The sequence below is a fragment of the Xyrauchen texanus genome, chromosome 44, assembly GCF_025860055.1.
Source record: "Xyrauchen texanus isolate HMW12.3.18 chromosome 44, RBS_HiC_50CHRs, whole genome shotgun sequence".
In the NCBI taxonomy this organism is placed as follows: domain Eukaryota; kingdom Metazoa; phylum Chordata; class Actinopteri; order Cypriniformes; family Catostomidae; genus Xyrauchen; species Xyrauchen texanus.
Genome location: NC_068319.1, coordinates 26,083,928 through 26,097,848, shown reverse-complemented (window position 1 = coordinate 26,097,848; position 13,921 = coordinate 26,083,928). Strand labels below are relative to the sequence as shown.

Here is a 13,921-nt window from a genome sequence, read left to right as displayed (position 1 = left end):
GACGATTATTAGACGATCGAAGGTCTCTATATATATATATTAAATTATATAATTATAGGTCAAATATTATTTACATATTGTTAGTAAGTAATACAACAAAGCACGACGTATTGCATAACTACAAATCACCGCGAGAGCTTTCTAATATGCGCGCCACTGAGTGACGTCTGTACATCCGGGTCAGAGAGCACCTGTCCATCAAAAGCTCACTATCCAATCAGAGTAGATCACTGTTAAGCCCACCCCCACGAGAGGTTTGTCTCAAAACAGCAAACTAAAAACTGCGGCGTAAGCTTAAATCTGTGGCAATGTATTCAGAATCCACGATTTGCGAAAACGAATCTTTGAAAAACATTAACAAAAAATGAAGCATATTTGAAGAGCCTGTTAAATTCGATGCGACTGAGTTCATTTTTTTTTTCATTTTAATTGTGTTTTTCTTCTTTTGTAATGGAATATTTTTGATAGTTTCTGAAAAAGTTACGTTCAGTTTTATAAAGTTACATTCATTATTATTGACACAATCGTAATTCCATAGTTTCATGGCGGGTAACGTACTGTGCTCCAAAACATTGGTGCTGATTGGCCCAAGAGGAGTCCTGTGCGCCAATGAACGCTATCTATCGATCTGCGCTCGATTGCTCTTCCTTCATCCTCCAACTACCCGGATGTCTGTCTCAGTAACTTGAAATTGAATTTGAGAACTGAATCTGAATTGTGAGAAGTGAATGTGAAGATATATAGAGAGTTTAATTTTCAGTGAGGATCAAATTTTATTGGACTTCAGTTCCAAACGAATAAATTCAATTTCAAATGATACAATTCAGATTCAGTTTTTGAATAAATTCAATTTTAATTAAACAATACAATTTCAAATGATGTGATTCAAATTCAGTTTTTCAATGCAATTATTCAAGTTTAGCCATTCAAATTCAAATATAAATGGTTCAAATTCAGTTTCTGGTGGCACATATTTCAGCCCATAGTAATAGTTCTATTTTCGTTTGATTTGAAGTTTGGATTGATTTGATTAGACCCATTTTGATGTTGAAATTGAATTAAACTTTAAAACATAGGAACAAAAATAGGAAAGCATGGAATTTGGGGGGAAAAATTCAATAGAATTTAGAAAAAAAAATTAAGCAGTGTTTATTTAATTGAGAAACACTCGAAAGATACGTGCCATTTATTATTTATACTGAAATAAAAAAAAAAATGTGTCTGAGTGTCTCTAAAACCAGTGAGGTTTGATGTTATCAACATAGCTGCCATTTTTTATTTTAGCACTTCTTTCTGTTTTGATTTGAGAGTGAATATCGACATACTTTTTTTTTTCCTGTTTATTGCACAAATGGTTTCAGAAAATGTAATATAGTGCACCAGTCGTAATAACTTTTGCTGTTGTTTTTTTTTGTGTGTCCTTTTTCGAGCTAGACAAATGGACTCCGTATTCACTTTCATTATATGGCAAATAAACCCTATGAAAAATTCACCCCTTCTGTTCTATGAAATGGTCACTAATTGTTTATTTTTCCTCTATAGACACTCGCCCTTTTAGAATCCTTCAAATCCAAACTATCTTCCGCAATCTCAGAGGTCCCTGATGTTCCTGAGGATAACGTTGAAGAACTAGGCGAGGATGACGATAAGGGCTGGTGAGTGGCTTTCATTCACTTCACTACACTGCTTTCCCCAGTCCTACAGAGGTTTAGCGGACTTGCAGTTGTCTGTGAATGACTGCATTCTCAATAACTCACGCCTCGTTGATTTTCCCAATGCACGGCTACTGTTTCACATTAAGTTAGCGTAGCTATTTATTTGGACTAACAGCGAAACGTACATACTCTCTCCACATCAGGGGCAGCTGCTTGCCTTAAGTGTGCCTGAACCACCTCGCTCGCCAGCCAAGTAATGCGTTTGGCCGTGGACAGCGCTGACACCATTAGAACAGTATGCAGTGTTTGTTTTTGCTGTGCTGCAATAGCCACTTGTGGAGAAGTAGTTTTCTCAGCTGACTTAACTGAGTAAATAACTGCTTTAGCAGACGGTGGGCCCACACGGAATGCGTCACACCCACCCATACGCCAGACGAGCGATCCAGGCCATGGCACTCAAAGCAGCCCCAGCAGAGCACGTTAACCTGCAGTCAGACGCGTGCTGTCTTTTTAACAGATGGCCATTACGAGTGCCAGCACAAGCAGCGCTCTGTGATGAGCCAACGTTTGGTCTTCAGCATTTTTTTTTTTCTCTGCCAAAAAGATCAGCATATGTTGTGTTGTGGTGGCTGGTGTCCCCTTCAGGCTTTTAAACCAGCTAAACCAGCAGGAATTCCTTGGTCAACCAAGACCAGTTTTTGGTTGATCAGCTTCTAGGAATAGTTTGCCCATACTTTACTCGCCCACATTTACTTCCAAACCCTTGTGACTTAGAACACTAAAGGAGATATTTTTTTTTAATGAATATCATTAAAGTAGTCCATGCGTCTTCAGAAGACACGATTTTTGGAAAATGTATTTTTCTCAGAAAATCTTGACATCTGTTTCACACATTTATGAGCGTAATTATAGAAGCCTATTCACAGTGACACTCTGGGACAGTGACACTTACGTGGGAACTTGCATTGTAACTATTCACATGATCATACTCTTTCATTTACCTTTCCGCCTTCCTGTTTTCCTTAGCGTCATCTCATCTTTGACGGGCTGCAGCCTTACTGAGCTCAACACTTGCCTATATCCAAATGGCACATTAGATGTAGACTTGCTATTATGTAGCCTTCACTTGTGCATGTCTGAATAGTAAATTTTAGGGATGCACTGATATGGAATTTCTGGGCTGATACAATAACTTTTCATTGAAATTTTTGTGTTTTAACTGCAGCTGCTAGATAATGCAAATAATATAGGTGTCATTTAAAAGCTTGGAATCAGTAGCCGGATGTACACACACTGAGCACTTTATTAGGAACACTATTGTTGAAATAAAGTTCCTGACATTGTCTTCTGCTGTTGTAGCACATCCGCATCAAGGTTCAACATGTTGTGCATTCTGATATTCTATTCTGCTCACTACTATTGTACAGAGCGGTTATCAGAGTTACCATAGCCTTTCTGTCAGTTCGAACCTGTAGGGCCATTCTCCATTGACCTCTCATCAACAAAGCATTTACTTCTGCAGAACTGCTTCTCACTGGATGTTTTTTGTTTTTGGCATCATTCTGAGTAAATTATATTGACTGTTGTGTGTGAAAATCCCAGGAGATCAGCAGTTACAGAAATACTCAAACCAGCACATCTGGCACCAAAAATCATGCCACGGTCGAAATCACTGAGATCACATTTTTCCCCATTCTGATGGTTTATTTGTTTATTTGTTTATTTTTAGGATCCCATTAGCTGAAAGTCTGTGCCATCAGCTAGTCTTCCTGGGTTCCATTCTAAAAAATTACATTACAACAACAACAACACATTTAATCATCACAGTAAACAATATATACATTTTATATATGTACATACATACACAAACACACACTCATACCTACATACAATCTAGTTTCGATTCATAAAACTAAATATAAATACCATGTTATTTACAATTACCTTAATCATAACATATAAAAACCTACATCGACACACAACACCTTAGACTTCTTTTAAATGCCAGCTTATTACAAAGCTGACGAACTTCAATGGGAATGTTATTCCAGATGACTATTGCTCTATACAGAATGGTTTTCTTCATAAAATTTGTTTTTGGATAGGGGTCATTATATGACCATTATTTGCCTTTCTGGTGTTATAATTATGCACAGAATTACAATACACTATTTGATTAAACAGAGAAATAGGCATTTTCATTGTCAATGTGTTATATATCATACTGCTTAAAGTAACTGTTATTCTTTGGTTTAAAGTGAGCCATGAAAGAGTAGAATACATCTGATCTCTACTTGTTTTAATTGAACAGGCTAGAACCAGTCTTGCTGCTTTATTTTGCGCAACCTGAATTTTTGACAAGTCCTTTTTAGTTGCAGAAGACCACACCTCAGTGCAGTATGACAAGTGACATAATATTAATGACTCTGTTACTATTTTTAAAGTTTCTTGATTCACATAATGACAACATTTTTTAGTTAATGCAATGCCACATCCTATTCTGTTAACAATAGTATTTATGTGTTCTGTCCAAGAAAGACTACTATCAATAACCAGACCCAACAGTTTAGCCTTTTCTACTCGTTCTATGGTTGACCCGTATCTGCGTGATTTTATGCATTGCTTTGCTGCCACACAATTGGCTGATTTAGGTAATCACATGAATAAGTAGGTGTATTTTATAAAGTGCTCAGTGAGCGTTTAAACGTATACACACAAAATGGGCATTGAAATGTGCGTATACATTTTCCTACGCACACATTGATAACATTTTCGTAAATATGTGCATGTCTTTTGACTAAAATGTCCTTTAAAATGTAGTCAATATTTCGTCGTCTTAAGTTATTTTTCTCTGATTAAAATAGCATATCATTTAACAAAAATAATATATATATTTTTTTTGTTGATAATGATTAGCGAAAAACTTGTCAAACTGAAACAGACCAAACTTTGTGTAATATAATGAATATACTGTAGTTTTACCGATTCTTTAGAAGTTAGCATACTGTATTCTTAATTTTTTTTTATTTCACGAGTAGCATGTAAATTAGTTCACTTGTGTATTCGTTTCATTGTCTGTGCAGATGTAAGTTGTAATATTACATGTTTTGGATATAGTGAATAATCTTGTGTATAAATACTAGTTTAAAAGCGGTTACTTTTGCCGGTGTTCAGAGCGTTCAACTCGTGCAGCTCAAGCAGGGAGATCCCCAACATACTGGATTATAGAATTAGATACAAAAAAATCGAATTTCTTCTATAAACATCTGTTTCTACATGTTTTTCATGTCTTGTCATATTTTCATCAACAGCATGCTTTAATTTAGCTTTCATTCTTGTCATGATGTGTCTTTCATCTTGTTTTCGCCATCGTTGACCAAATCAAAAATCCTTCATCAACAAATGTTTTTGTCAGTGTTTTCATTGATGAGATTAACGTTGTCTCTGCTGCGTGCAAATAAACGTATCGGCGGTATTTCCACTCTCAGTAATGTCATAGTATTTCTATTTTCCCAGTTAGCTTCCGATGTATTGCACAGCCCTAGTCTTTTTTGGGTTTCAGAAGGCTGCTCATGAGCTCCACTTTTGCGGCTGTTATGCACCTTTGACGTGCACACGAAGCCTACACTGATGTGGACTTTACAGCAAACTGTTACCCAAATGTCCACATGGCAAAGTGTAGACTCGAGGAACTGAGTGCGGCATTTGCGACATGGGCCACTGTTTGTTTTCATGGCTATGGCTAGACATTGCAACGGACAGTAATGTTTGTCGTCAGTGGTTGCAGCTACATCTGCCATCTGTGCGTTACAGCAGACATTCCTGTACATCAGCGTGCTACGGTATGATGATGACAGAAATGAAATAATTACCATGTCACAATCATCACTAAATCACATGTACACCACTGGCTGAACAAATATTAAGTCTGTTCGGTTTTATTTTTGCACTCTGTTAAATATGAAGACTAAACAATCTTCGGCGTTTCTTTTTTGGCATTCTTGCAATTAATTATGTAGACCTAATCTGATGGGAGCATTTCCATGTAAGTAGGGGTAAGTGTGTTATTGACGGCTCTGTTCTGTGGCCAGGATAACATTTACGATGCTGCAAATTAATTGGACACAAGGGAGAATTAATGTTGATGCTGTATATGAGGCACAAAGCTATGGCTCAAAACCAGTGCTTTTCAACTTGTTTTGCTTTAGGACCCAAATTTGACATCAGACATCAAATAGCTAACCCGTATCTAATGTAGTCTGGGTCATATTTTCTTTTACCTTGCATAGTTTGTTAATAGTTTTCAGGATAAAGGTATGTCAAGCATCCAACCTGTCTATGTTGGCATCTGCCTAATTTGATTAGCTTCTACCAAGTAAGATGAATTTGCTCCAAAACACTGTAGAGTTTGATTGGATGTACAGGACACAAATAGAATATCAATTGGAAATGTATCAGGTTGATTCTGTTTTCTATATAATCACACTAGCATACGAAAAGATGCATGTGTTTGTAGCCTAAGTATGGCCTCTGGGATGGCTGTAGGTACTTAGAAATGATTTTACTCATCCACATTTATAGCGTTCAGTATGAAAGATATGTTTTTCTATTTAATCTGATTGGACATTACTGTGATTCATAGATACACTTTATTTATAAAGCCCTGCCATGACCAATGCGTCACAAGGCACTTCTAGTTTTTCTGAGGATTACGGGAAGCAGACTGGTAAATCATTCTGGGTTTTTTTCAGTCTCAGTTAAAACGTATAGCTTCAGCAGTTTGCACGGCTGGCTTTTTGGGGTCCTGCATAAACTACATATGCCCAATCCATAGATACAGTTCATTGAAAACCCAGAGTGGTTTTCCGTTGGAAGTATTTGAAGCAACTCTGTGGGTTGGATGCAGAGTGTCTTTGCTTGACTGTTTGGTAGACGTCCGCCTCAGTAATTTTTCCTTACGCAAACGCATTTGTAGGATGACCGTAAATCACAATCAAATGTAAAGAATGCGGTCAAGTGCATGCCTCTGTGGAGAGTAATGGCTTTACGCTTGATTAATTGTCAGTCTTAATGGTGTGCGAGTCTGTGCCGAGGCCGCAATGGTGACACGCTGAGGATAAAGTGAAGATCTTTCAGGCCGCCGTCCTCCCTCTTCACGCAGGGAGCCGCGGAGGGAAAATTAATTCTGACACGGTGTGTTTTTTCCTCGTATTCTCTTTTTATCAAAGACCTCCGGCTTCTATCTAAATATGTCCACTAAATTCTCCAACAAATACCACATGTGAGTGCAAAATGGTGGCTGCTGGCTGAGGCCGGTCCACGCGTGTTTCCTATTAGTTACTTCTTGACAGGTTGACAATACTGTCTCAGGACTTACATCTTGCTTTCCTGTAGGCATGTACAAAATTAAATGTAAAAAAAATTCGACTAGCCTTGGGATCCTTTAACTCTTTCCCCGCCAAACACGGAATTTTCCGTGTTTTATGAAAAAACGCTTCCCCGCCAAACACGGAATTTTCCGTGTTTCCGTGTTTTAGGTGTTATACGGTAAGGAAGACCCCTGCGCATGTTTTGAAAGAGTATGCAACTCTTTGATCAAAGAAAGTATGAGAAGCTCAAAATATCAGACATAAACATGCCTTTTTCTCAGCTTTTTGTCTGAAATGTTGTTTTTTGACAAAACCTACCTCTGTTCAAGACGCAATAAAAAAAGAACAAATGAAGATAAATTAAAATCGTTTTTTTTGCCTAAAAGCAGAGGCCCAGATCTTTATTTTGATATATAGCATCTTCATATATTCATGGAAGAAAATATTCTGCGGGCCATTAAAGTTTAGCGAAAATCGTCAAAAACCCTGGCGATGGCTGGCAACTTTTTTAAAAAACGCTGGCAGGGAAAGAGTTAAAGACAAGCTGGCTAGTGAGTCATAAAGCTGTAATTTTTGCACCACTAGCACCATCAATGAGATCTGCGAAAACAGTATATTCTTTCAAACAGTTGTCTAATATTGGCTGAACAATCAGTTAGTTCCTGTCCAAATGCATGCCATTGGTTAAGTCAGTGTTGCTAAGTGTGACTGAACCCCTAAAACAAACAAGCAATGTTTTGATGGCTTCAAATGCCACAATGTTTACACTTTTCAGGGAAATCAACCTATGAATAGTTTACTAATAGTTATGTCTGCATATTATGCTATGATTGGAGAAAATATTTTAACATTGAAGAAAATTACACGCATCAGTTTGTAAGTATATTTCGGTTTTCCACATCTTGAGCGGTGTGCATAACGCAAATTTTGTTATCAGCACTGCACGCGCATACTATCTACGTGCAGCCCATATTTCTAGACACACGGACAGCCCTCATCTTTGCATGTTGCCTGGTGTTGACTAGTCGATGGTTGACCAGTCCAAACTCTTGTCTCTGGTGGTAGTGGCAGAGACCCTATCTGAGATCCTGAGCCCAACTTCTGGGAGGAGGGACAAGAGGCCCTCGGCACTAGAAAAACAGCAGTTTAAAGTCTTTACCACTTGCTGAACGCCTGGTGGACCCCACGAACGGAACACGGGTTACAACAGGTCAGACACTGGAAGTCAAGTCTGGGCCAGATTGTAAACTATTCCATCTGTGTCTGCGTCTACAAAAACCCTTTTCGCCCAGGAGCCAGGAGCTCCCACCCTCCCCTCTTTCGCAAAAGCGAAAGAAAAATAAATTCAGGAAGAGGCTTCAGAGGGCCTCCGCATCATGGCTGAGCTGAAGCTGGAGCCCCTCCCTGATAAGAGCCCAAATCAAATGGTGGGATTTTAGCACAAGCCATAACACTGGGGTGAGGAGTCCGATGGGCTGTCATAACTGAGACTGCTAGACAAATTATCAGAGCCAGTTGCCTTGCATGGCGGGAGTCCTCTGGGTCTGCCAGACTATAGCCATGACATTCTAGATGAGCTGTCACACCTCCTACAGACTTCAAATGGATACTAGCATGCACACATGGTTAGTCAAACACTTAAAAGGATAGCTCACAAAAAAAATTGAATTCTGGCATTATTCACCCATCCCAAAGTCAAACCGTTTGACTGTCCTTCCATGGAACACAAAAAGAGAAATTTGAAACATCTTTACCTGGCTTTGTTCCATTTAATGAAAGTTAATGATAGACTATACGACTTCCACTTTTAAATCAAATTATTGATCAGCTCCCATTCTTTTTGGAGCTTGACTATCCCTGAAACTCCAATGTGTTTGCATTAAAATTCAGACTCACATTGTCTCTTTGGCTAAATCCAGGGGTTCTGAAGTGGCTCAAAAATAGCAGCACGGCAGATTATTCATCAATGAGAGCCTTTTGAAGGGTCTCAATTTACAGTTCCTTTATGCATTTGTCTTGAGTCCAACAACCAGCTCAATTTAAAACTCTTGCTTCAGCTCCTCTGGTTTCTTCCGGAGACACTTCTGTGAAACCAACAAAAGTTGCAACGTATTGAATGACAGCTAGGAGTTTGTTGAATTATTGAAAGGTCCCGTCATATCTTGTTTTTTCAGCCAGTGTGTTCAGTATGATACCAACACTACAGGTTTGTATTCTTGGCTGGTAACGTTTTGCCAGAAGTTCTGACCTTCACCAGAATAGCTCAAACAGGTGTGGAATGTCTTTTCCTTTTACGTTTCTTTTTTTTTTTTTTTTGGTTTAGATGAGACCCCAGAGAATCATCCAACTGTGTCCATGATGTATAACAATGACCTGTTTCATCCCTACTAAAGTTTCTTTGAGGTTGCTACCATGTCTTTATTCAGACTGCCGTCCTCTCAGTTGAAAATGTAGGTCAACAGAACAGGTGAGATGTGAACACATTGGACTCTCTGCACCTCATCCAAGCTCTGCTCCAAAACTAAATGTAAATCTGAGCTTTTAACCCTAGAATGCACATGCAAACTTAACCCCCTAAAATGGTGTTATGTGGGTCGAAAAGACTCAGGGGTGAATTCACTAAACAGTTGCACCACTTTTGTGCTTGGTATTTCAGCATAAAAATGGGCATCTTATTCACTAAAATCATGTCAACATTAGAAGTTGGATTAATTAATGGATTTTGCTGATACGATAACCAAGATGGTGGAGAATGCCAATAACCATTTAGGGCCAGGTTTTTTTTTTTAAATAGATTTATAGAGTGATGAAACATTTCATAGTCTTTCCTTACTATGGCAGGCACAGACATTGAGGCTACAAGTATAAAATTCCAATGTAATGTATCAAATCTTGCAGATATGGGTCAGGAGCTTCAGTTAATGTTCACATCAACCATCAGAATTGGGAAAAATTTTAATCTCAGTGATTTGGACCGTGGCATGATTGTTGGTGCCAGATGGGCTGGTTTGAGTATTTCTGTAACTGCTCATCTCCTGGGATTTTCACACACAACAATCTCTGGAGTGTGAAGAGAATGCTGCGGGTAAAGAAAACATCCAGTGAGATGTAGTTCTGTGGGTGAAATGGCTTGTTAATGATTGAGGTCAGAGGAGAATGGCCAGACTGATCCAAGCTGACAGGAACGTGACAGTAACCCAAATAAAGACACGTTACAACAGTTATGTAGAAATGCATTTCTGAACCTACAGTACAACAAACATTTGACATATAGTCAAATATTGAGGCGGATTGGCTACAGCAGCAGAAGATCCTTCCGGTTACCACTACTGTTAGCTTAGAACAGGAAACTGAGGCTGCAGCCTTCAACATGTTGAGCATTCTGAGATGCTATTCTGCTCACTGCAATTGTACAGAGCGGTTATCTGAGTTACCGTAGCCTTTCTAACCACTCAAACCAGTCTGTCCATCCTCTGTTGACCTCTCATCAACAAGGTGTTTTTGTCCACAGAACGGCCGCTCACTGGTTGTTTTTTGTTTTTCTCACCCCACTCTACACTAGAGCAGGGGTGGGCAACTATTTTGGTAAAGGGGCCACATCAGGCTTTAAGTAGTGCATAGGGGCCACATTGTATTCCTTTTGAGATATAATGTTCTGCATTGATTTGGTTTTTGTATCTTTTAAGCCCAGAAATAGTTGTGTACTCTGATTTCTGAAGTGTATCTGTGACTAATGGGACTATTCTGCAATTGCCTAAAGTAATATATTGCTCTACAAAGGTAGACACTTAAAAAAACGGAATAATCGTCGAGCTAATTATAAATGATTTATTTTACCATCTCTACTTCCATGTTAATTTATTATTAAAATTACACAGCATAAAAAACTGACACAGAGTGGCGGTATAACACTTTTCCTTGAGCAGAGTATTGCACGAGAGATCTCCAAGTTTGTTCAAAGGGGAAAGCGAGAGCTAGAAAGAGCGCAATTGCATGCATGGTTGTCAGATTGCACAAAATAAGTATAACATTAGACAGAATATTTCCAATTTGCACAAGTATTAATCTTGAATTGGGAGTTTGCATCTTTTCTCTGGCAACCCTGAGCATTTTAAACGCTTGTGGGCCATACGTTGCCCAGGTCTGCTCTAGAGACAGTTGCGCATGGAAATCCCAGGAGATCAGCAGTTACAGAAATATACTCAGACCAACCCATCTGGCACCAACAATCATGCCACGATCAATCACATTTTTCACCCATTTTGATGGTTGATGTGATCATTAATGATGCGATCATTTGGGGCGGATGTGGCTCAGGTGGTAGAGCGGGTTGTCCACTAATTGCAGGGTTGTCGGTTCGATTCCTGGCCCACATGACTCAACATGCCAAAGTGTCCTTGGTCAAGACACTGAACCCCAAGTTGCTCCCAATGGCAGGCTAGCGCCTTGCATTGCAGCTCTGCCATCAACGGTGTGTGAATGGGTGAATGAGACACAGTGTAAAACGCTTTGAATACCACTAAGGTTAAAAAGGTGCTATATACACTCACCTAAATGATTATTAGGAACACCATACTAATACTGTGTTTGACCCCCTTTCGCCTTCAGAACTGTCTTAATTCTACGTGGCATTGATTCAACAAGGTGCTGAAAGCATTCTTTAGAAATGTTGGCCCATATTGATAGGATAGCATCTTGCATTTGATGGAGATTTGTGGGATGCACATCCAGGGCACGAAGCTCCCATTCCACCACATCCCAAAGATGCTCTATTGGGTTGAGATCTGGTGACTGTGGGGGCCATTTTAGTACAGTGAACTCATTGTCATGTTCAAGAAACCAATTTGAAATGATTCGAGCTTTGTGACATGGTGCATTATCCTACTGGAAGTAGCCATCAGAGGATGGGTACATGGTGGCCATAAAGGGATGGACATGGTCAGAAACAATGCTCAGGTAGGCCGTGGCATTTAATACTCAGACCGGCCCGTCTGGCACAAACAACCATGCCATGCTCAGAATTGCTTAAATCACCTTTCTTTCCCATTCTGACATTCAGTTTGGAGTTCAGGAGATTGTCTTGACCAGGACCACACCCCTAAATGCGTTGAAGCAACTGCCATGTGATTGGTTGATTAGATAATTGCATTAATGAGAAATTGAACAGGTGTTCCTAATAATCCTTTAGGTGAGTGTAATTGCAGACCATTTACCATTAACTGAAGCTCCTGACCCATATCTGCATGATTTTATACATTACACTGCTGCCACACAATCGGCTGATTAGATAATCGCATGAATAAGTAGATATACAGGTGTACCTGATAAAGTGGCCGGTGAGTGAATATTTATTTCACAAGATGAAGTTTATTGATGAGGAATAAAAAAAAACTATCAACAACTTTCTGTGGAGATTTTTGCCGATAAACTATCAGCACAGATTTATCGGTAAAACAGATATATCGTCTACCTCTAGTTAACATGTACTGTATACTGTTTAAGCCTTGTGCCTATACTAGAAGAAAAAAACATAATAAATTACTAAGTTTACTCAACGACAGTCAATGGAATGCTGTAATTGACTCTTTTCACATTTACTTGTGGCAGCTGTAATTGTGATCTTGATTATTTATTAGATTAATTGTGCAGTCCTAATATAAGTGTATTTTGCTTTGCATCATTAGTGGAAAATTCTGCCAGTGCCACAAAATTATTAATCGAATATCTTACACCAACATTAGTTTTCGGGTCTCAACTCATGATGTAAATGATCGTAATTTTTATTTTGGGGTGAACTTTTCCTTTTTAAAGTAGTTTTGAAACCAGCTGTTTGTGGACTTGTCAAAGTCTGCTCTGAACCATTCCACCTGGAAATTCCCACCACTTGTATCTTTGATTTTGATGATTTAGTGGCGCATGAGTTACGTTTCGCTGTTCTTTTGAACTGAGCTCTGTTTCCTCTTTTGATTTAGGATGGCCCATGTTCTGCAATTTGATGAACAAACCAGAAAGGTAAAAGATGCCAACATGCAGGATGAAGACACATTCGAGATATACGATCCACGCAACCCTGTCAATAAGAGGAGACGAGAGGAGAGCAAGAAACTGATGAAAGGGAAGAAGGCCAGGAGGTGATGCTAGAGCTTACAGTCTCTTTCTTTGCTCACTCTCTGCAACAAAGTCTGTCTGGAATAACTCTTACCAATAGAAATGGCAAAAAATCAGGGGCAACAACCATTTCTTTTTGCTTGTATTAACTATTGTTCCGTGTGCGGTGACTTAAGAATGGGTGATATCTGCAGATATTGTTTGAAACTCTTGAAATGTCTTCTAACAATGTAGACACTGTAAAGAAATCAGTCAGTTTATTCCTCAGTGCATTTATTTTGCAATTGGTCATACAAAATAAATTTCTTACATTAGTTAAAATGTGCATTTTCATCAAGTTAATAAAAAGTCCTAATGTTTACCAAGTATTGTTTTTCACTTTGTAGCTTGGCTAATAAGTCTGACATATTAGTTATGCTAGCAAGTCATATGTACTATGCGTATAATTATGGTCTTGCTGCTTAGATTTTACATACCTTTATTGGAGAGCATTGTGCCAAAACTGTTTATCATACAGAACTAAACAAAAATGTTTTTTCAAATAGAAGATATGTTAATATTCATGCTGGGAAATTTAATTAGTTAAAAAATTAAAATAAAGCAGTATCTGTTTTTTTTTTTCACTTTATGAAGTTAACTAATGTTTTTCTCCATTTCCTGTGGCTAAAATTTGCATATATAAATTTCTAGGAGGTACATGCTTGACTCGACGGCACATCCTAAACAGAAACTGATTGTGTGGAGCAGTGCACTCTCATTCATAATAAGCACGTAAACAGATTTACTGTA

General features: G+C 38.6%; 1 protein-coding gene across 1 annotated transcript in view; it reads left to right on the top strand.

The window, feature by feature from the left end:
- cwc27 (CWC27 spliceosome associated cyclophilin) overlaps positions 1 to 13,492 on the top strand; it is a 65,291-nt gene extending 51,799 nt beyond the window's left edge. The window contains exons 13-14 of the mRNA XM_052118010.1: positions 1,543 to 1,655; positions 12,997 to 13,492. Coding sequence (XP_051973970.1) covers positions 1,543 to 1,655; positions 12,997 to 13,159 — 276 coding nt within the window. The 3' untranslated portion in view covers positions 13,160 to 13,492. The remainder of the gene's footprint in view (positions 1 to 1,542; positions 1,656 to 12,996) is intronic.
- Positions 13,493 to 13,921: the final 429 nt, after the last annotated feature.